Source organism: Nerophis lumbriciformis, linkage group LG03 (genome assembly GCF_033978685.3).
Source record: "Nerophis lumbriciformis linkage group LG03, RoL_Nlum_v2.1, whole genome shotgun sequence".
Lineage (NCBI taxonomy): Eukaryota > Metazoa > Chordata > Actinopteri > Syngnathiformes > Syngnathidae > Nerophis > Nerophis lumbriciformis.
In genome coordinates, this window is record NC_084550.2 from 23,121,744 (window position 1) to 23,145,870 (window position 24,127).

The window sequence follows — 24,127 nt, forward strand, 5'->3', positions numbered from 1 at the left end:
AAATTGTTGAAGGAGAGCACACAATTTTGAACTGGCTGAATATTTTGAAGTTGGAACAGTTTGAATTGGATGAAAACTGGGGGAATTGTGGAACTTTGAAAAATGTTCCATTCTTTTCAATGAAAATTTCATGGAAATTTGGGAATTTTTGGGAAAATGGTAAAATACTTGAATGGTCTGAATGAGTTGAAATGGTTGGTGTTGGAATTTTTGAAATCGGTCAAGAAATGTTGAAGTAGTAACATTTTTAATTGAGAAATGTTAAGGAATTCCAGGAATTTCGGGAAAACCGGGAATTTTTCCAATTCCAAAAACAACTTCGTTTTTTTCCCCAATTAAGAGGAATGTTTGGACGGTGGAACGGTTGAAAAATGTGGAAGGAGTAGTCGTCCAAAAAAAAAAGGATTCTGCGAACTCCTGGAATTTTTTGGAACTTGGAAAAATGACGGTTTGAATGTGCAGGATGAGTGGAATATGGTGAAGGTGAAATAGTTGGAATCGGTTGAAAAATGTGCGTTGAAAAAAGTTTTAAAAATGTACAATTCATTTTGAATGGGGATAATGTCCCTGAAAACTGGGAATTCTTGGAAATCCGGGAATTTTTTTTAAATTGTTGAAGGAGAGCACACAATTTTGAACTGGCTGAATATTTTGAAGTTGGAACAGTTTGAATTGGATGAAAACTGGGGGAATTGTGGAACTTTGAAAAATGTCCCATTCTTTTCAATGGGAATTTCATGGAAATTTTGGAATTTTGGGGTAAATGGTAAAAAAAAAAAAAAAACTTGAATGGTCTGAATGAGTTGAAATGGTTGGTGTTGGAATTTTTCAAATCGGTCAAGAAATGTTGAAATAATAACATTGTAATTGAGAAATGTTATTAAGGAATTCCAGGAATTTCGTGAAAACCGGGAATTTTTCCAATTCAAAAAACAACTTTGTTTTTTGTCCCAATTAAGAGGAATGTTTGGACGGTGGAACGGTTGAAAAATGTGGAAGGAGTAGTCGTCCAAAAAAAAAAAAGGGAATTCTGCGAACTCCTGGAATTTTTTGGAACTTGGAAAAATTATAGTTTGAACGTGCAGGATGAGTGGAATATGGTGAAGGTGAAATAGTTGGATTCCGTTGAAAAATGTGCGTTGAAAAAAGTTTTAAAAATGTACAATTCATTTTGAATGGGGATAATGTCCCTGAAAACTGGGAATTCTTGGAAATCCGGGAATTTTTTTTAAATTGTTGAAGGAGAGCACACAATTTTGAACTGGCTGAATATTTTGAAGTTGGAACAGTTTGAATTGGATGAAAAATGTGGGAATTGTGGAACTTTGAAAAATGTCCCATTCTTTTTAATGGGAATTTCATGGAAATTTGGGAATTTTGGGGAAAATAGTAAAAAACTTGAATGGTCTGAAAGAGTTGAAATGGTTGGTGTTGGAATTTTTCAAATCGGTCAAGAAATGTTGAGAAATGTTAAGGAATTCCTGGAATTTCGGGAAAACCGGGAATTTTTCCAATTAAAAAAACAACTTAGTTTGTTGTCCTGATTAAAAGGAATGTTTGGACGGTGGAACGGTTGAAGTGTGTTGAAAAATGTGGAAGGAGTAGTAGAAAAATGATAGTTTGAACGTGCAGGATGAGTGGAATATGGTGAAGGTGGAATGGTTGGAATCGGTTGAAAAATGTACAATTCATTTTGAATGGGGATAATATCCCTGAAAACTAGGAATTCTTGGAAATCCGGGAATTTTTTTTTAAATTGTTGAAGGAGAGCACACAATTTTGAACTGGCTGAATATTTTGAAGTTGGAACAGTTTGAATTGGATGGAATTGTGGAACTTTGAAAAATGTCCCATTATTTTCAATGGGAATTTCATGGAAATTTGGGAATTTTGGGGTAAATGGTAAAAAAAAACAAAAAACGTCAATGGTCTGAATGAGTTGAAATGGTTGGTGTTGAAATTTTTCGAATCGGTCAAGAAATGTTGAAGGAGTAACATTTTTAATTGAGAAATGTTATTAAGGAATTCCAGGAATTTCGTGAAAACCGGGAATTTTTCCAATTCAAAAAACAACTTAGTTTTTTGTCCTGATTAAGAGGAATGTTTGGACGGTGGAACGGTTGAAGTGGGTTGAAAAATGTGGAAGGAGTAGTCGTCCAAAAAAAAGGGAATTCTGCGAACTTCTGGAATTTTTTGGAACTTGGAAAAATGATAGTTTGAACGTGCAGGATGAGTGGAATATGGTGAAGGTGGAATGGTTGGAATCAGTTGAAAAATGTGCGTTGAAAAAAGTTTCAAAAATGTACAATTCATTTTGAATGGGGATAATGCCCCTGAAATCTGGGAATTCTTGGAAATCCGGGAATTCTTTTTTTAATTGTTGAGGGAGAGCACACAATTTTGAACTGGCTGAATATTTTGAAGTTGGAACAGTTTGAATTGGATGAAAACTGGGGGAATTGTGGAACTTTGAAAAATGTCCCATTCTTTTTAATGGGAATTTCATGGAAATTTGGGAATTTTTGGGAACATACCGGTAGTAAAAAACTTAAATGGTCTGAATGAGTTGAAATGGTTGGTGTTGGAATTTTTCGAATCGGTCAAGAAATGTTGAGAAATGTTAAGGAATTCCGGGATAACCGGGAATTTTTCCAATTCAAAAAACAACTTAGTTTGTTGTCCTGATTAAGAGGAATGTTTGGACGGTGGAACGGTTGAAGTGGGTTGAAAAATGTGCAAGGATGATAGTTTGAACGTGCAGGATGAGTGGAATATGGTGTAGGTGGAATGGTTGGAATCGGTTGAAAAATGTACAATTCATTTTGAATGGGGATAATGTCCCTGAAAACTGGGAATTCTTGGAAATCCGGGATTTTTTTTTTAATTGTTGAAGGAGAGCACACAATTTTGAACTGGCTGAATATTTTGAAGTTGGAACAGTTTGAATTGGATGAAAAATGTGGGAAATTGTGGAACTTTGAAAAATGTCCCATTCTTTTTAATGGGAACTTCATGGAAATTTGGGAATTTGGGGGAAAATCGTAAAAAACTTGAATGGTCTGAATGAGTTGAAATCGTTGGTGTTGGAATTTTTCGAATCGGTCAAGAAATGTTGAGAAATGTTAAGGAATTCCAGGAATTTCGGGAAAACCGGGAATTTTTCCAATTCAAAAAACAACTTAGTTTGTTGTCCTGATTAAGAGGAATGTTTGGACGGTGGAACGGTTGAAGTGGGTTGAAAAATGTGGAAGGAGTAGTAGAAAAATTATAGTTTGAACGTGCAGGATGAGTGGAATATGGTGAAGGTGGAATGGTTGGAATCGGTTGAAAAATGTACAATTCATTTTGAATGGGGATAATGTCCCTGAAAACTGGGAATTCTTGGAAATCCGGGAATTTTTTTTTTAATTGTTGAAGGAGAGCACACAATTTTGAACTGGCTGAATATTTTGAAGTTGGAACAGTTTGAATTGGATGGAATTGTGGAACTTTGAAAAATGTCCCATTATTTTCAATGGGAATTTCATGGAAATTTGGGAATTTTGGCATAAATGGTAAAAAAAAAAAACTTCAATGGTCTGAATGAGTTGAAATGGTTGGTGTTGAAATTTTTCGAATCGGTCAAGAAATGTTGAAGGAGTAACATTTTTAATTGAGAAATGTTATTAAGGAATTCCAGGAATTTCGTGAAAATCGGGAATTTTTCCAATTCAAAAAACAACATAGTTTTTTGTCCTGATTAAGAGGAATGTTTGGACGGTGGAACGGTTGAAGTGGGTTGAAAAATGTGGAAGGAGTAGTCGTCCAAAAAAAAGGGAATTCTGCGAACTTCTGGAATTTTTTGGAACTTGGAAAAATGATAGTTTGAACGCGCAGGATGAGTGGAATATGGTGAAGGTGGAATGGTTGGAATCAGTTGAAAAATGTGCGTTGAAAAAAGTTTCAAAAATGTACAATTCATTTTGAATGGGGATAATGCCCCTGAAATCTGGGAATTCTTGGAAATCCGGGAATTTTTTTTTAAATTGTTGAAGGAGAGCACACAATTTTGAACTGGCTGAATATTTTGAAGTTGGAACAGTTTGAATTGGATGAAAACTGGGAGAATTGTGGAACTTTGAAAAATGTCCCATTCTTTTTAATGGGAATTTCATGGAAATTTGGGAATTTTTGGGAAAATAGTAAAAAACTTAAATGGTCTGAATGAGTTGAAATGGTTGGTGTTGGAATTTTTCGAACCGGTCAAGAAATGTTGAGAAATGTTAAGGAATTCCGGGAAAACCGGGAATTTTTCCAATTCAAAAAACAACTTAGTTTGTTGTCCTGATTAAGAGGAATGTTTGGACGGTGGAACGGTTGAAGTGGGTTGAAAAATGTGCAAGGATGATAGTTTGAACGTGCAGGATGAGTGGAATATGGTGAAGGTGGAATGGTTGGAATCGGTTGAAAAATGTACAATTCATTTTAAATGGGGATAATGTCCCTGAAAACTGGGAATTCTGGGAATTTTTTTTAAAAATTGTTGAAGGAGAGCACACAATTTTGAACTGGCTGAATATTTTGAAGTTGGAACAGTTTGAATTGGATGAAAACTGTGGGAATTGTGGAACTTTGAAAACTGTCCCATTCTTTTCAGTGAAAATTTCATGGAAATTTGGGAATTTTTGAGAAAATGGTAAAAAAAAAAAAAAACTTGAATGGTCTGAATGAGTTGAAATGGTTGGTGTTGGAATTTTTCAAATCGGTCAAGAAATGTTGAAATAGTAACATTGTAATTGAGAAATGTTATTAAGGAATTCCAGGAATTTCGTGAAAACCGGGAATTTTTCCAATTCAAAAAACAACTTAGTTTTTTGTCCCGATTAAGAGGAATGTTTGGACGGTGGAACGGTTGAAAAATGGCTGAATATTTTGAAGTTGGAACAGTTTGAATTGGATGAAAACTGGGGGAATTGTGGAACTTTGAAAAATGTTCCATTCTTTTCAATGAAAATTTCATGGAAATTTGGGAATTTTTGGGAAAATGGTAAAATACTTGAATGGTCTGAATGAGTTGAAATGGTTGGTGTTGGAATTTTTCAAATCGGTCAAGAAATGTTGAAATAGTAACATTGTAATTGAGAAATGTTATTAAGGAATTCCAGGAATTTCGTGAAAACCGGGAATTTTTCCAATTCAAAAAACAACTTAGTTTTTTGTCCCGATTAAGAGGAATGTTTGGACGGTGGAACGGTTGAAAAATGGCTGAATATTTTGAAGTTGGAACAGTTTGAATTGGATGAAAACTGGGGGAATTGTGGAACTTTGAAAAATGTTCCATTCTTTTCAATGAAAATTTCATGGAAATTTGGGAATTTTTGGGAAAATGGTAAAAAACTTGAATGGTCTGAATGAGTTGAAATGGTTGGTGTTGGAATTTTTGAAATCGGTCAAGAAATGTTGAAGTAGTAACATTTTTAATTGAGAAATGTTAAGGAATTCCAGGAATTTCGGGAAAACCGGGAATTTTTCCAATTCAAAAAACAACTTCGTTTTTTTTCCCAATTAAGAGGAATGTTTGGACGGTGGAACGGTTGAAAAATGTGGAAGGAGTAGTCGTCCAAAAAAAAAAAAGGGAATTCTGCGAACTCCTGGAATTTTTTGGAACTTGGAAAAATGACGGTTTGAATGTGCAGGATGAGTGGAATATGGTGAAGGTGAAATAGTTGGAATCGGTTGAAAAATGTGCGTTGAAAAAAGTTTTAAAAATGTACAATTCATTTTGAATGGGGATAATGTCCCTGAAAACTGAGAATTCTTTGAAATCCGGGAATTTTTTTTTTAATTGTTGAAGGAGAGCACACAATTTTGAACTGGCTGAATATTTTGAAGTTGGAACAGTTTGAATTGGATGAAAACTGGGGGAATTGTGGAACTTTGAAAAATGTCCCATTCTTTTCAATGGGAATTTGGGAATTTTGGGGTAAATGGTAAAAAAACAAACTTGAATGGTCTGAATGAGTTGAAATGGTTGGTGTTGGAATTTTTCGAATCGGTCAAGAAAAGTTGAAGTAGTAACATTTTTAATTGAGAAATGGTATTAGAATTCCAGGAATTGCGAGAAAACCGGGAATTTTTCCAATTCAAAAAACAACAGTTTTTTTTCCTGATTGAGAGGAATGTTTGGACGGTGGAACGGTTGAAGTGGGTTGAAAAATGTGGAAGGAGTAGTAGAAAAATGATAGTTTGAACGTGCAGGATGAGTGGAATATGGTGAAGGTGGAATGGTTGGAATCGGTTGAAAAATGTGCGTTGAAAAAAGTTTTAAAAATGTACAATTCATTTTGAATGGGGATAATGCCCTTGAAAACTGGGAATTCTTGGAAATCCGGGAATTTTTTTTCAAACTGTTGAAGGAGAGCACACAATTTTGAACTGGCTGAATATTTTGAAGTTGGAACAGTTTGAATTGGATGAAAAATGTGGGAATTGTGGAACTTTGAAAAATGTCCCATTCTTTTCAATGGGAATTTCATGGAAATTTGGGAATTTTTGGGAATATGGTAAAAAAAATCAACTTGAATGGTCTGAATGAGTTGAAATGGTTAGTGTTGGAATTTTTCAAATCGGTCAAGAAATGTTGAAGTAGTAACATTTTTAATTGAGAAATGGTATTAGAATCCCAGGAATTGCGGGAAAACCGGGAATCTTTCCAGTTCAAAAAACAACTAAGTTTTTGGTCCTGATTAAGAGGAATGTTTGGACGGTGGAACAGTTGAAGTGGGTTGAAAAATGTGGAAGGAGTAGTCGCCAAACAAAAGGGAAAAATGACAGTTTGAATGTGCAGGATGAGTGGAATATTTTGACGGTGGAATGGTTTGGAACTTGGGAAAGTGTTATTGGATGAGTGGAATGTGTTGAAGGTGGAATGGTTTGAATAGGTTGAAAAATGTGCGAATTGTGGAAGTTTAAAAAACAGACAATTCATTTTGAATGGGGATAATGTCCCTGAAAACTGGGAATTCTTGGAAATTCGGGATTTTTTTTTTTTAATTGTTGAAGGAGAGCACACAATTTTGAACTGGCTAAATATTTTTGAAGTTGGAACAGTTTGAATTGGATGAAAAGTGTGGGAATTGTGGAACTTTGAAAAATGTCTTATTCATTTTAATGGGAATTTCATGGACATTTCGGGAAAAGCGGGAATTTTTTTGGAAAATGTTAAAAGACTTGAATGTTCTGAAGGAGTTGAAATGGATGGTGTTGGAATTTTTCAATGACTGATTTTTCAGTGATTTAGGCCATGTCTACACTAATTCGTTTAACCCCTTAAATGAATAATTATTTAGCCTAAGCCCCGTTTCAGCCACACCAAACCTTTGTTTAAGGTCCCCCTCCTCGGACACATTTTTACACGGGTAAGTCAGCCGTGTAATTCTTGAATCTCCGGCACTTAGCTTTTTATGGACTTATTGATCGTTTACAAAGTGAGTTCGGAGAGGAAGTGACGCCAGAAAGACCGCGCCCCACACAGGAAGTGACATCAGAAAGAACGCGCCACAGCCAGCTTCACAATAAAGCGGTTTCGTAACTCGGCGCTAACCACTGGAAATATGAAGGCGAGTCATGCAGACATGCCCGTGTTTCTCCTTCTTCTACATGTACAGACACTTGTGGTAATCCCACATGAATACCTTAAAAGAAAGCCATTGCAGCTATTTGGGATACAACACTTCTCAGACAGCAAGAAAACTTTCCAATGTCCCGCCGGGTCAGCTGTGTTTCTACATAGCGAAAAACTTTGTCCATTTGTCGAAGGAGAGACAACAAGAATGCCAGCTCCCGTGGATGTGATAAAAAAGTTAGCGTGTGCTTTGTATTACCTGGCCGTCGAGGAAAACGGCAAATACCGTATTTTTCGGACTATAAGTCGCAGTTTTTTTTCATAGTTTGGCCGGGGGTGCGACTTATACTCAGGAGCGACTTATGTGTGAAATTATTAACACATTAGCGTAAAATATCAAATAATATTATTTAGCTCATTCACGTAAGAGACTAGACCAGGGGTCGGGAACCTTTTTGGCTGAGAGAGCCAAGAAATGTATTTCCATGAGAGCCATATAATATTTTTTAACACTGAATACAACTAAATGTGTGCATTTTTAAGTAAGACCAACATTTTTTGATATGATATGAGTATGATAAGTCTCTTATTCTTTTTAATAACATTGTTATTCTGAAACTTACCAATAATAATTAAAATACTTCTTACCATTGATGCAACTTCTTGAACAGGTGCGGTAGAAAACGGATGGATGGATTAAAATGCATGAGAACGTTTTGTATTTTCAACCTTATTTTTAACACTGTGATTACCAGCGGAATTATTCATTACTTATCCTGTTAAGTAATGTCGGCTAAGATTTATCTGAGAGCCAGATGCGGTCATCAAAAGAGCCACATCTGGCCCTAGAGCCATAGGTTCCCTACCCCTGGCCTAGACATATAAGATTTCATGGGATTTAGCGATGAGGAGTGACAGATTGTTTGGTAAACGTATAGCATGTTCTATATGTTATAGTTATTTGAATGACTCTTACCATAATATGTTACGTTAACATACCAGTTGGTTATTTATGCCTCATATAACGTACACTTATTCAGCCTGTTGTTCACTATTCTTTATTTATTTTAAATTGCCTTTCAAATGTCTATTCTTGGTGTTGGCTTTTATCAAATACATTTCCCCCAAAAATGCGACTTATACTCCAGTGCGACTTATATATGTTTTTTTCCTTCTTTATTATGCATTTTCGGCAGGTGCGACTTATACTCCGGAGCGACTTATACTCCGAAAAATACGGTACTTAATAGTGACTAGTTAAGAGACAATATGTTACTCATTTGCATGTTAATAAGCAACTAATTAATGGTGAATATGTTCCCCATACTAAAGTGTTACCATGTTTTATTACTGGTGCACAAAATGAACCGTGCATGAACATCACCTTGTTCAACCACACCAGTTTCATATGCGCATTCACCGAACCCTTCTTTAGTGAAAAATATAATTATTTTTTTTTCAAATTCAAGACAAAGTTATATGTTTTTGGTAACACTTTAGTATGAGGAACATATTCTCAGTAACAAAGACTTAATTTAGAGTTTTTTGGACACTAGGGGAACATATTCTAAGTAACAAAGACTTAATTTAGAGTTATTTGGACACTAGGGGAACATATTCTAAGTAACAAAGACTTCATTTAGAATTATTTGGACACTAGGGGAACATATTCTAAGTAACAAAGACTTCATTTAGAGTTATTTGGACACTAGGGGAACATATTCTAAGTAACAAAGACTTAATTTAGAGTTTTTTTGGACACTAGGGGAACATATTCTAAGTAACAAAGACTTCATTTAGAGTTTTTTGGACACTAAGGGAACATTCTAAGTAACAAAGACTTAATTTAGAGTTATTTGGACACTAGGGGAACATATTCGAAGTAACAAAGACTTAATTTAGAGTTTTTTGGACACTAGGGGAACATATTCTAAGTAACAAAGACTTAATTTAGAGTTTTTTGGACACTAGGGGAACATATTCGAAGTAACAAAGACTTAATTTAGAGTTTTTTGGACACTAGGGGAACATATTCTAAGTAACAAAGACTTAATTTAGAGTTTTTTGGACACTAGGGGAACATATTCTAAGTAACAAAGACTTAATTTAGAGTTATTTGGACACTAGGGGAACATATTCTAAGTAACAAAGACTTAATTTAGAGTTTTTTGGACAGTAGGGGAACATATTCTAAGTAACAGACTTCATTTAGAGTTTTTTGGACACTAAGGGAACATATTCTAAGTAACAAAGACTTAATTTAGAGTTATTTGGACACTAGGGGAACATATTCTAAGTAACAAAGACTTAATTTAGAGTTATTTGGACACTAGTGGAACAAATTCTAAGTAACAAAGACTTAATTTAGAGTTTTTTTGGACACTAGTGGAACATATTCTAAGTAACAAAGACTTAATTTAGAGTTTTTTGGACACTAGGGGAACATATTCTAAGTAACAAAGACCTCATTGAGAGTTATTTGGTTAGGGCCAGTGTTAGAGTTATAATAAGGCCATGCCGAATAAGGCATTAATAAGTACCATATTTTTCAGAGTATAAGTCGCTCCGGAGTATAAGTCGCACCTGCCGAAAATGCATAATAAAGAAGGGAAAAAACATATAAGTCGCACTGGAGTATAAGTCGCATTTTTTGGGGAAATGTATTTGATAAAAGCCAACACCAAGAATAGACATTTGAAAGGCAATTTAAAATAAATAAAGAATAGTGAACAACAGGCTGAATAAGTGTACGTTATAAGAGGCATAAATAACCAACTGAGAAGGTGCCTGGTATGTTAACGTAGCATATTATGGTAAGAGTCATTCAAATAACTATAACATATAGAACATGCTATGAGTTTACCAAACAATCTGTCACTTCTAATCGCTAAATCCCATGAAATCTTATACGTCTAGTCCAGGGTTCGGCAACCTTTACCAGTCAAAGGGGTTGATGTGTGAGGGAGCAGGGTTGGTGTGGGGGCGGGTTTTGGTGGTAGCAGGGGTGTATAATGTAGCCCGGAAGAGTCTGGCTGTATGGGACTCTGGGTATTTGTTCTGTTGTGTTTGTATTGTGTTAAGGTGCAGATGTTCTCCCGAAATGTGTTTGTCATTCTTGTTTGGTTTTGGTTCAAAGTGTGGCGCATTATTAGTGAGAGTGTTAAAGTTGTTTTATATGGTCACCGTCAGTGCAACCTGTGTGGCTGTTGACCAAGTATGCCTTGCTGTCACGTACTTGTGTAAGCAGAAGACGCATGCTGCATTACAATGGGTTGGGCTGGCACTCTGCTAATACAGATCGTAGAGGGCATCAAATGCTGTACCATCATGGCACGCCCTTATTATAACTGTAAGTGTGAAAATCGGAGAATATTAATCCCGGGAGTTTTCTGCGAGAGGCATTGAAATCTGAAAGTCTCCCGGGAAAATCGGGGGGTCGGCAAGTAAGCTGCCGAGCCGCATCAGAGTGATCAAAGAGCCGCATGCGGCTCCGGAGCCGCGGGTTGCCGACCCCTGGTCTAGTCTCTTACGTGAATGAGATAAATAATTTTATTTGATATTTTACGGTAATGTGTTAATCATTTCACACATAAGTCGCTCCTGAGTATAAGACGCACACCCGGCCAAACTATGAAAAAAACTGCGATTTATAGTCCGAAAAATACGGTAACAAAGACTTAATTTAGAGTTATTTGGACACTAGGGGAACATATTCTAAGTAATAAAGACTTAATTTAGAGTTATTTGGTTAGGGTTAGGGCCAGGGTTAGGGTTATAATAAGGCCATGCCGAATAAGGCATTAATAAGTACTCAATAATGACTAGTTAAGAGCCAATATGTTACTAATTTGCATGTTAATAAGCAACTAATTAATGGTGAATATGTTCCCCATACTAAAGTGTTACCATGTTTTATTACTGGTGCACAAAATGAAGCGTGCATGAACATCACGTTGTTCAAACAACAAAACCAACACAGTGCATAAACTCACAACAAATTACACACCTGCACATCAGTCTGACTTCTGCTGTTGCCGTACCCGTAATACGCCGATAGGGAGAAGCTTTTATTTACACGATGAGTCGGGTGTGTTTTGACCTCCGCCGAACCCTTAGGGTTCGATCAAACCCAGGTTAAGAACCACTGGTTTAAGGGGTTATTCGGCTTAGTGTAGACATTACTGTTTAGTGTTTTAGAGCACGCATACCTTTAGTAAACCAGGCCTTCTGACTTCAAACCTTACCTTGAATGAGCTGTGCACGAGTGTCTCGTCCAAGTCGATCACGACGCACTTTTTACCGTAGTCCGATATTTTCATCTCCGGCAGAAGGTACTTGGCTGGTGGCTGCGTGGAAGACAGGCGAGACAATGTCAGATGTACGCCGAGTGGGAGCGGGGGAGAAGGAGCAGATGCGAGACTGGCAGAAGAAATATACCGGTACCGTTTAGTATGCATTCATGAGCAGAAATGCCTTCGTTTGAGCGTGTGTGACATGATGCGAACATCCTGTTAAAGACACCTACTCAGGTAATCTCCTCAAATCTTTAGATCTCATGAGATTGAAGGCATCTCAAACATTCTGTGATCATGTTTGGCGGGGAAAAAAAGGCCATGCAGAGATTAGCTGATGTCGAGGAATAGTTGACTAAATTGTGCTAGTGTGAAGGCAATCATGAACAAGTTTGGATGCACATGTGCACTGATGAGAGCCCCGCGTCACTTGATGATGATATTTTTATATATTTGCACATTGTTTTTCTAGCATGCACACATCGCACTGTATGGCATGGCCTCAATCTCGTTACCTTGCGTAATGACAATAAAGCTGATTCTGATTCTAAAGAGGACCTGTGATGAATTTCGTCTTTTCTGACTTATAAATGAAAGTTAACGTACCAATGATTGTCACACACACACTAAGTGTGACGGAATTATTCTCTGCATTTGACCCATCACCCTTGATCACACACTGGGAGGTGAGGGGAGCAGTGAGCAGCAAATGTTACAATGTTGGATACTCGGGTTAAAAAATGCCAAAGCGCCCAATCGTAAGGTTTGTGCAATTTGCCATGAGCTTGCACGGTTTTGGGATGCCTTGGTTTTACATTTCGGCGGCGACAGAGCAAGGTGGATGGGATTATTTTAGGGGTGTAACGGTACACACAAATTTCGGTTCGGTACATACCTCGGTTTGGAGGTCACGGTTCGGTTCATTTTCGGTACAGTAAGAAAACAACAAAATGTAAATTTTTTGGTTATTTATTTACCAAATTTGTAAACAATGGCTTTATCCTTTTAACATTGGGAACACTATAATAATTCTGCCCACGTTAATCAACATTAAACTGCCTCAAGTTGTTGCTCAGATTAAATAAAATGACAAAACTTTTCTTCTACATATAAAAAGTGCAACATTAAACAGTTTCAAGTCAACTCATCATGCTTAATTTATTACAGCATTTGGGAAGCCTGTAGTTGATTTTTATTATGTAAACGTTATATTTGTATCAACATGTGATAGCAGGGACCCTGCCATTCAAAACTAGGCTGCTGCATTACTAATGATTACGGTAATGTAACTATAGCTGAAAAAATGGTACAATAGCAATAGGAGAGACTATTCATCCCTGAACATCATGGAGTTCATGTAGGCTTTATGATGCAGTTACATTATTATATCAACTATCAGAGACAGAAACTCTTCATTTAACATAATGTCCTTTTTTGCTGCTTCAACACAGCTCAATCAACACAGAAAAAAGTAAAGTGAAATAACAGACAGACAGGGCTTTGCTGTCCGTAACACACACACACACCGCAAAATGAGCTAACGTTACGCTAAAAGCGAATAAGCCTTCACCTCAGGCCAGAACTGCGAGCGAGCTGAGCTGCCTGTTATATTTCTAGAAGGTGACGGAGGCAGATAATTACATATATCCATATTTGTGTGTTACTTCTTTTAAACTATAGTCATATTACAAAACAGCTAGTGTTCTTTATTTGTTATCTTTTGGTTGTCTGCAAATACTGTGTGCCTACTTTTGAGAATGTGAAGGGGGGAGATCTTTTCTGTTCCTCGTCTAAAACCGACTTTAGATAATAAACAAAAGGGACCTGGAGTGAGCGGGGAGAAAGGGGGAGTGGTAATAAATTATATCTCTTATCTTTCCATTTGGCCAGCTGTGGAGAAAGGGACAAGGAGGGTGGGGGCAAGAGAGACAGATAAAAGAAGAAGTTTTGCCGTATGAAAAGTTAGACCAATTTAGCTGTGCGAGTGAGCGCTTCTGTACGGGATTTGGTCTCAAGTTTATTTCCAAAGGCTTTGGAAATAAAATTACAAAATACCTATTCTGTCTCTGGTGGTTCTTCTACTCAGCTTTACTGTCATAAAAGAGCTTGGGAGTGACCAGCAACTTGAATTCCCTGGGAGGAACAACTGGTCCAAACGCAACAATTGTCAACGGGCTCATAGTGATGTTACTAGTAGTTGACTGGGAGGTGTTTATTATAATTTGGGGTGAGTCCGCTGCCTGATGCTTACCTGCTAAACACTAAGCACTGACGACATGCGCTCTAAATACACACTGCTGATTGGCTGTTACCGCTTTGAATACGCACTGCTGATTGGCTGTTACTGCTCTGTTTGTAACCAATCAGATGGTTGTGTGGGTGGGACAATGCTGGGTGAGAGTACTGACAGAGGCAGAAGGAAGCGGAGCAGCTTGTTAAGACTTTAGCTTCGGCGGCTACTTAATATGTTCGTGTGGAAACTCGTTCAGTACACCTCCGAACCGAAACCCCCGTACCGAAACGGTTCAATACAAATACACGTACCGTTACACCCCTAGATTATTTAGACATGAAGTGAAGAGAGCTCAAGGCTATGAGGAATAAACTGAGAAAGGCAAGAAAGTATTATTTTCACCTAATCTTGTCCTGTGCATGATAACTCCGACATGCAGTGGCGTGAATGCGGCTAAAAGTAGCTTGGTTCATGCGGAATCTGAATCGATCTGAGAGCGTGCAGGTGTACCTAACGTTGTGACCAGGAACGTAACGATAAAAGGTATAATGACAAACCGCTGTGAGACCTCCCACAGTTATTATCGTAAAACTGAGATTGATAACACTTTGACAAACTCATTTACTGAAAAATAAAAATTTGCGCTAGCCAGCTTAAAGGTTAACATGAAAACAAGAGCCATTAACCTCGTTCCCCATTAAAAAAAACAACATTCCCAAATCTAAACTTGTACAAACATTATTGTCTGAGCAAAGAAGATATTCAGTTGTGCTATTGATTGATTGATTGAAACTTTTATTAGTAGATTGCACAGTGAAGTACATAATCCGTACAATTGACCACTAAATGGTAACACCCCAATAAGTTTTTCAACTTGTTTAAGTCGGGGTCCACATTAATCAATTCATGGTACAAATATATACTATCAGCATAATAGAGTCATCACACAAGTTAATCATCAGAGTATATACATTGAATTATTTACATTATTTACAAATCGGGGGGTGGGTTAAGTAGGGTTGCTATCTGCATACTTCAGTCATCAACAATAATATCATCAGAGAAATGGACATTGAAACAGTGTAGGTCTGACTTCATAGAATATGTACAGCGAGCAGAGACATAGTGAGCTCAGAAAGCATAAGAACAAGTATATACATTTGATTATTTACAATCCGGGGAGGTGGGATGTGGTGGGGGGAGGGTGTTAGTCTAGGGTTGTAGTTGCCTGGAGGTGTTCTTTTAGTGAGGTTTTGAAGGAGGGTAGAGATGCACTTTCTTTTACACCTGTTGGGAGTGCATTCCATATTGATGTGGCATAGAAGGAGAATGAGTTAAGACCTTTGTTGGATCGGAATCTGGGTTGAACGTGGTTAGTAGAGCTCCCCCTGGTGTTGTGGTTATAGGGGTCATTTACGTTATGGAAGTAGTTTGACATGTAGGTGTAGCGGATTTTATAGACTAGGCTCAGTGCAAGTTGTTTTACTCCGTCCTCCACCCTGAGCCAGCCCACTTTGGAGAAGTGGGTAGGAGTGAGGTGTGATCTGGGGTGGAGGTCTAGAAGTAACCCGACTAGCTTGTTCTGGGATGTTTGGAGTCTAGATTTGAGGGTTTTGGAGGTGCTGCGGTACCAGGAGGTGCATGCGTAATCGAAATAGGGTTGAATGAGAGTTCCTGCTAGAATCTTCATGGTGCTTTTGTTGACCAGAGAGGAGATTCTGTAGAGAAATCTTGTTCGTTATTTCTATTGGTATTTGTATTGCTCCATTTGTAGTGTAATAATGTTCATTGCCATTTCTGTATTATTATTTATTTCACTAACTGTTTCTTTGCTATCACTTTTACCATCATATTTGTACATATCCTATTTGCTGATGTTGTTCTATTGTTGTTATTGTTGTGTTTGCTGTTGTTGTTGTCGTCTCTCGGTCTTATCCCCCTCTGTCTTAATTTTTTTCCTCTTTCTATCCCCTCCTGCCCCAAATAATACTATAAATCTAGGGGTGTAACGGTACGTGTATTTGTATTGAACCGTTTCGGTACGGGGGTTCCAGTCCGGTTCGGAGGTGTACCGAACGAGTTTCCACACGGACATATTAAGTAGCGTAACGCACGTTGTGTAAACAATGCACACCGAGGCACAACACACAGCATGCTTTTTTGATTGATTGAAACTTTTATTAGTAAATTGCACAGTTCAGTACATATTCCGTAACAATTGACCACTAAATGGTAACACCCGAATAAGTTTTTCAACTTGTTTAAGTCGGGGTCCACGTAAATCAATTCATGGTAAGCAGCATGCTAACAGCTAACGGGCTACGATAGACTGACCATACGTCCTCTTTTCACCGGACATGTCCTCTTTTGCGGAGCTGTCAGGGCGGAGTTTCTTAAATGCCTCAAATGTCCGGCATTTTGAGTTAGGGTTGCGTGTATTTTCAATGTACGTTCAGGGTTAAGAAGGGGTTAAAAACAAAACAAATTGTGCTCGCAGCAGCATTGGTGAGGGAGGGGCAGAGACAGAGAGAGAGAGAGAGAGAGAGAGTTATGATAAACGTGCATGCGTCGCCAGGCTCTGCTTTTTATCCATAGATTTGTCAGATTTAATTTTTTATTATCTATAGCAGGGGTGTCAAAAGTGTGCCATTTGCGGCCCACAGCTAATGTTTTAAAGGCCCACGGCACATTCTAAAAATACTATTAAAATAAACAAAAACATAACAAAAGTGAAATAAAAAAGCTTAAAGGGGAACATTATCACCAGACCTATGTAAGCGTCAATATATACCTTGATGTTGCAGAAAAAAGACCATATATTTTTTTAACCAATTTCCGAACTCTAAATGGGTGAATTTTCTATTATTCGCTCTCGGAACGTGACGTCACATCGGGAGGCAATCCGCCATTTTCTCACTTTCGTCGGTGTGTTGTCGGAGGGTGTAACAACACGAACAGGGACAGATTCAAGTTGCACCAGTGGCCCAAAGATGCGAAAGTGGCAAGAAATTGGACGAAATTTGTTCAAAATACGAGGCTGTGGGGAAAGCCGACGAAATGATCAGTTGTTTGTTCCGCACACTTTACCGACGAAAGCTATGCTACGACAGAGATGGCAAGAATGTGTGGATATCCTGCGACACTCAAAGCAGATGCATTTCCAACAATAAAGTCAAAGAAATCTGCCGCCAGACCCCCATTGAATCTGCCGGAGTGTGTGAGCAATTCAGGGACAAAGGACCTCGCTAGCACGGCAAGCAATGGCGGCAGTTTGTTCCCGCAGACGAGCGAGCTAAACCCCCTGGATGTCTTGGCTCACACCCTCCCGAAGATGATCAAGAGAAGAATATCGACCCTAGCTTCCCTGGCCTGCTGACATCAACTCCAAAACTGGACAGATCAGCTTTCAGGAAAAGAGAGCGGATGAGGGTATGTCTACAGAATATATTAATTGATGAAAAGTTTATTCATTACTCGCGGTTTTACGTAAATTATTATACATAAACTGTGTTTACCAATAATTTAGCTTAAAAACATTTCTTTTTTTCAATCATTCGAGTACATTCGGATAGTCTTGTGTAATGCAGTATTTTGTGTCTATTGAGGTATGGTTAACCTGAGTGCTGAAATCGTGGAAAAATATATGTTCTTAGCGCGCCTGAAATGGGCTGTCTGCACTCTAAAAGTGCATGTTGTTGCCAAATGTATTTCATATGCTGTAAACCTAGTTCATAGTTGTTAGTAATTATCTTATCAGACAGTGTTAAGCCGCTGAAATCCGAGTCTGAATCCGAGCTAATGTCGCTATAGCTTGCTGTTCTATCCGCCATGTTTGTTTGTATTGGCATCACTATGTGACGTCACAGGAAAATGGACGGGTGTATATAGCGATGGTTAAAATCAGGCACTTTGAAGCTTTTTTTAGGGATATTGCGTGATGGGTAAAATTTTGAAAAAAACTTCGAAAAATAAAATAAGCCACAGGGAACTGATTTTTAATGGTTTTAACCCTTCTGAAATTGTGATAATGTTCCCCTTTAAAGGTTAAATGTAATTTAGAAAAAGTTGCAATGTTGACTAATAAAACAAAGCTGTTTTTTTTTCTTTCAAACTGTCATTGCTCAAAACATAATATTGAATCAAAATCAATGTTATTATGAATTATTGACCTATGCGAGGTTCCCATTACTTCACATCAAATATTCCTCTAAGAAAAATATTTTTGGTGGAAGATTTTGCAGATTTAGTAAATAAATAACCCAAAAATTTATATTTTGTTGTTTTCTTACTGTACCGAAAATGAACCGAACCGTGACCTTTAAACCGAGGTACGTACCGAACCAACATTTTTGTGTACCGTTACACCTAGGGATGATACTCGAAACCGGTTTTCCGAGTTGTTCGATAAGAAAAGAACCGAGTCCTCGGACTCTAATCCCTTTTTGAGAACCGGTACCCGTTATCGAGACCACTATAGTTAAGAAAAAGAGTTGGTTCTTTATTCGAATCCCGTCCCGACCAGAAATACTCCGTGTGACATCACAAGAAATGACGTCACGTAGCTCAGTAATTAGGCGCAGATAGCGAAAGCAGGGAAAAAAATGGACCGGAAAAAGCGCTCCAAGGTGTAATAAAGTTCAAAACAAAAGGTATAATCCAATGAATAAATTTACTGAGAGATTTGAGCAGGGTACAAATACATGACGAACACTTTTACGACCAAGCGGAAACATAGCAACCAGCCTAGCAACGCACCTCCTTTACGGCAGCTGTCGCAACGTTCTTAAAGCAACCGCAGCACATACATATATATACAACATATATGACTTCTCCCTTTTGTTTTTTCTGTCCTTGTAAACAAAACAAAATCACACTGTATATGTGTTGTCTGTCTAATTATAAATAATGCAGACGAGGCGTGTTGGCTGAGTTCTTGACGTTTACTTTCACAGCGTGCTCATAACCTCATTCTTAGCTGCCGGGTGACGACTTGCAACAACACTTTTCGGGGCTGCCGCGCATGCTCGTCACTCCCGTTGCATGCTGGGTAGTGTAGGTGTTATATTCCCTAGCTCATAACATCTTTTCCCCGATAAAGAAATAATGTTAACTCAATAAAGTGTATTTCTTTTTTTAGCTTTAACTTTTCATTTTGTAGCATTGTAACCACATTTGCAAACAACTTTTCTCTTCATAGAATTTTCTTTCAATAAAGAAATAAAGTGCAAAAATGCAGCAGAAGTGCACTTTTTGGAGAGCTGTATTATTTTCAGTTTTGTACCCAAGGTACTGATTTTATTTAACACTATATTATTATTTATACACCTATAGTGATCACAGAGACAGGTTGTTTTTTTGTTACTGTATATATTTGTTTTTCTGAAAAATCCCACTTAATATACTTTGGGTAACAACAGTCAATATTTATTTATTTTATTTTATTTTTTTAGGGGGGGGTAACAGTCAATATTTATTTATTTATTATATATATATTTTTTTCTTATATAATAAAAGTGAGCTTTTGTAAAACCAATTATTATGTTTTTTTCCATATACAACAACTTATCTGGACTCGATAAGAGAATCGATAAGGAATCGGTTCGATAAGAGGATTCCATAATAGGCTCAAACTCGATAATTTCTTATCAAACATCATCCCTAGTCACACCCCTATACAAATCCATTTAATAAAGTCAAATAAGGCAACAAGAGAAGTATCTCAAACTTCTCTTTTGTAAAGTAAAGTTTTACAGCCGATATGGGCATCTCAATCAACTATATGATTGGCCTGAGAGCTGGACAGGACAACAATAAAATAAATCAATAAAAATGTAGATTAAAATCATCATAGGTCCCCTTTAAAAGGGGAACATTATCACAATTCCAGAATGGCTAAAACCATTAAAAATCAGTTCCCAGTGGCTTATTTTATTTTTCGAAGTTTTTTTCAAAATTTTACCCATCACGCAATATCCCTAAAAAAAGCTTCAAAGTGCCTGATTTTAACCATCGTTATAAACACCCATCCATTTTCCTGTGACGTCACATAGTGAAGCAAACACAAACAAACGGAAAGAACAGCAAGCTATAGCGACATTAGCTCGGATTTCAGCGGTTTAAGCGATTCAACAGATTACGAATGTATTGAAACGGATGGTTGTAGTGTGGAGGCAGGTAGCGAAAACGAAATTGAAGAAGAAACTGAAGCTATTGAGCCACATCGGTTTGAACCGTATGCAAGCGAAAACAACACGACAGCCAGCGACACGGGAGAAAGCGAGGACGAATTCGGCGATCGCCTTCTAACCAACGATTGGTATGTGTTTGTTTGGCATTAAAGGAAACTAACAACTATGAACTAGGTTTAGAGCATATGAAATACATTTGGCAACAACATGCACTTTGAGAGTGCAGACAGCCCAATTTTCATCAATTAATATATTCTGTAGACATACCCTCATCCGCGTTCTTTTCCTGAAAGCTGATCTGTCCAGTTTTGGAGTTGATGTCAGCAGGCCAGGGAAGCTAGGGTCGATAGGGGGTTTAGCTCGCTCGTCTGCGGGAACAAACTGCCGCCATTGCTTGCCGTGCTAGCGAGGTTCTTTGTCCCTGAATTGCTCACACACTCCGGCAGATTCAATGGGGGTCTGGCGGCAGATTTCTTTAACTTTATCGTTGGAAATGCATCTGATTTGAGTGTCGCAGGATATCCACACATTCTTGCCATCTCTGTCGTAGCATAGCTTTCGTCGGTAAAGTGTGCGGAACAAATGTCCAATTTCTTGCCACTTTCGCATCTTTGGGCCACTGGTGCAACTTGAATCCGTCCCCGTTCGTGTTGTTACACCCTCCGACAACACACCGACGAGGCATGATGTCTCCAAGGTACGGAAAACAGTCGAAAAAAACGGAAAATAACAGAGCTGATATGACTCGGTGTTTGAGAAAATGGCGGATTGCTTCCCGATGTGACGCCACGTTGTGACGTCATCGCTCCGAGAGCGAATATTAGAAAGGCGTTTAATTCGCCAAAATTCACCCATTTAGAGTTCGGAAATCGGTTAAAAAAATATATGGTCTTTTTTCTGCAACATCAAGGTATATATTGACGCTTACATAGGTCTGGTGATAATGTTCCCCTTTAACTGACAACCGCAACACGTTTTGCTTCCAAAAGTTAGTGCGGCTCAGGCAATCGAGGCACCAAGTTTGAAACCCACAGGTGCCAAAGCACAGCTGCAGAGAGCGGCGGTGTGGCGGCAAAGCTAAGGCTCTCCCAGGAGCACGGGAGCCCACACAGGCGGAATGTTCCGGCGACGGCCCACACATGACTGCATGCAAAGGAAAAGCACACAAAAAAAAAAGCCAATACATACACTAGGGACAGGGAGGACTTCGACCTGGTCACACTACAACACAGGAGACAGACATATGTAGGTAAAGGTTGGGAGGGTAAAAGGACACAAAAATGTTCATAAAAGATGAAGAAAAGAAAGACAAAATAGTCACAGACACGTTGCAACAGAATACAACTTTAGGATGAGATTTTACAGACACGAACGGGACTTACCTTGGGGGGTGAGCCGTTCTCCTCCACAGGTGGAGGCAAGGGCGCGGTGCTGCTGTTAGTGGCTGGGGGCTCCACATTGTAGTTGCGGAAGCAGCAGAAGAATGTGCTGAAGATGCTCCGGCTCCTCTGCTTCTTTAGGCTGCTGTTGGACTGCGACGCTGTCAAGCAAAGAAGAGAGTTGAGTATTCCCAATGCAAATACGGAAAGCACGAAGCCGCCTGTGCTAGTAAGCCGAGACCTGGCGTTAATAGCGGCGACCGCAGCAAACGTAATAAACCCACCGGACTGATGAGAAAGCGTTTGATAGGACACATTTTAATCAAGCATAATACTACCACCACCATGCCAGAACACAACTGAATTTGAGTTATAAAGGTTCAAAAAGTTACCATACATGCTGGCTCGAGCACTATAACGTGAATGGAACAATAATGTACGTAGCATGTACCCAACACTGCCATGATGACACATCCTATAGCTTAAAGGGGAACATTATCACCAGACCTATGTAAGCGTCAATATATACCTTGATGTTGCAGAAAAAAGACCAAATATTTTTTTAACCGATTTCCGAACTCTAAATGGGTGAATTTTGGCGAATTAAACGCCTTTCTAATATTCGCTCTCGGAGTGATGACGTCACAACGTGGCGTCACATCGGGAAGCAATCCGCCATTTTCTCAAACACCGAGTCAAATCAGCTCTGTTATTTTCCGTTTTTTCGACTGTTTTCCGTACCTTGGAGACATCATGCCTCGTCGGTGTGTTGTCGGAGGGTGTAACAACACAAACAGGGACGGATTCAAGTTGCACCAGTGGCCCAAAGATGCGAAAGTGGCAAGAAATTGGACATTTGTTCCGCACACTTTACCGACGAAAGCTATGCTACGACAGAGATGGCAAGAATGTGTGGATATCCTGCGACACTCAAAGCAGATGCATTTCCAACGATAAAGTTAAAGAAATCTGCCGCCAGACCCCCATTGAATCTGCCGGAGTGTGTGAGCAATTCAGGGACAAAGGACCTCGGTAGCACGGCAAGCAATGGCGGCAGTTTGTTCCCGCAGACGAGCGAGCTAAACCCCCTATCGACCCTAGCTTCCCTGGCCTGCTGACGTCAACTCCAAAACTGGACAGATCAGCTTTCAGGAAAAGAGCGCGGATGAGGGTATGTCTGCAGAATATATTAATTGATGAAAATTGGGCTGTCTGCACTCTCAAAGTGCATGTTGTTACCAAATGTATTTCATATGCTGTAAACCTAGTTCATAGTTGTTAGTTTCCTTTAATGCCAAACAAACACATACCAATCGTTGGTTAGAAGGCGATCGCCGAATTCGTCCTCGCTTTCTGCCGTGTCGCTGGCTGTCGTGTTGTTTTCGCTTGCATACGGTTCAAACCGATATGGCTCAATAGCTTCAGTTTCTTCTTCAATTTCGTTTTCGCTACCTGCCTCCACACTACAACCATCCGTTTCAATACATTCGTAATCTGTTGAATCGCTTAAACCGCTGAAATCCGAGTCTGAATCCGAGCTAATGTCGCTATAGCTTGCTGTTCTTTCCGTTTGTTTGTGTTGGCTTCACTATGTGACGTCACAGGAAAATGGATGGGTGTTTATAACGATGGTTAAAATCAGGCACTTTGAAGCTTTTTTTTAGGGATATTGCGTGAAGGGTAAAATTTTGAAAAAAACTTCGAAAAATAAAATAAGGCACTGGGAACTGATTTTTAATGGTTTTAACCATTCTGATTTGTGATAATGTTCCCCTTTAATCACTCCCACGCTGCCTGCTGTTATGGAAGCACTGCAGGGCAACCATATAGTCTTCTATTTGGGTTAGGCATATGGATTGTATCCCTCAACAATGTTCTGTACTTCTCTACTAAATAGTATACCTGTGCTGTTGTATACAAAAATACTCAAACCCCTATTACATTTTTTAAATAAGCCTCATTTTCTTCACAAACAAATACAAAGCTTACTTTAAATGTAGCAATACTGACTGTCTAGCATTAAAAGATTACAGCAGGTACAAAATGCAGCTGCTAGACTTTTGACAAGAACAAGAAAGTTTGATCATATTACGCCTATACTGCAGTGATTTTCAACCTTTTTTGAGCGAAGGCACATTTTTTGTTGACAAAATCCGGAGGCACACCACCAGCAGAAATCATTAAACAACGAAACTTAGTTGACAGTAAAAAGTCGTCGCAATTGTTGGATATGAATTTAAACCATAACCAACCAAGCATCAGTATAGCTCTTGTCTCAAGTAGTAGGTGTACTGTCACCACCTGTCACATCACGCCGTGACTTATTTGGAGTTTTTTGCGGTTTTCCTGTGTGTAGTGTTTTAGTTCTTGTCTTGCGCTCCAATTTTGGTGGCTTTTTCTTTTTTTTTGGCAGTTTCAAGTCTTCCTTTGAG

At 38.5% G+C, this 24,127-nt stretch overlaps 1 protein-coding gene across 2 annotated transcripts in view; it reads right to left on the minus strand.

Moving 5' to 3' along the window:
* Positions 1–24,127, minus strand: part of LOC133581494 (CTD small phosphatase-like protein) — a 63,611-nt gene that overhangs the window by 23,219 nt on the left and 16,265 nt on the right. The window contains exons 2-4 of one of the 2 annotated variants that reach the window (XM_061935511.2): positions 21,699–21,856; positions 21,505–21,537; positions 11,848–11,949 (exon numbers count right to left, since the gene is read on the minus strand). In XM_061935511.2, coding sequence (XP_061791495.1) covers positions 11,848–11,949; positions 21,505–21,537; positions 21,699–21,856 — 293 coding nt within the window. The remainder of the gene's footprint in view (positions 1–11,847; positions 11,950–21,504; positions 21,538–21,698; positions 21,857–24,127) is intronic. The other variant, XM_061935518.2, reaches the window with a different exon arrangement.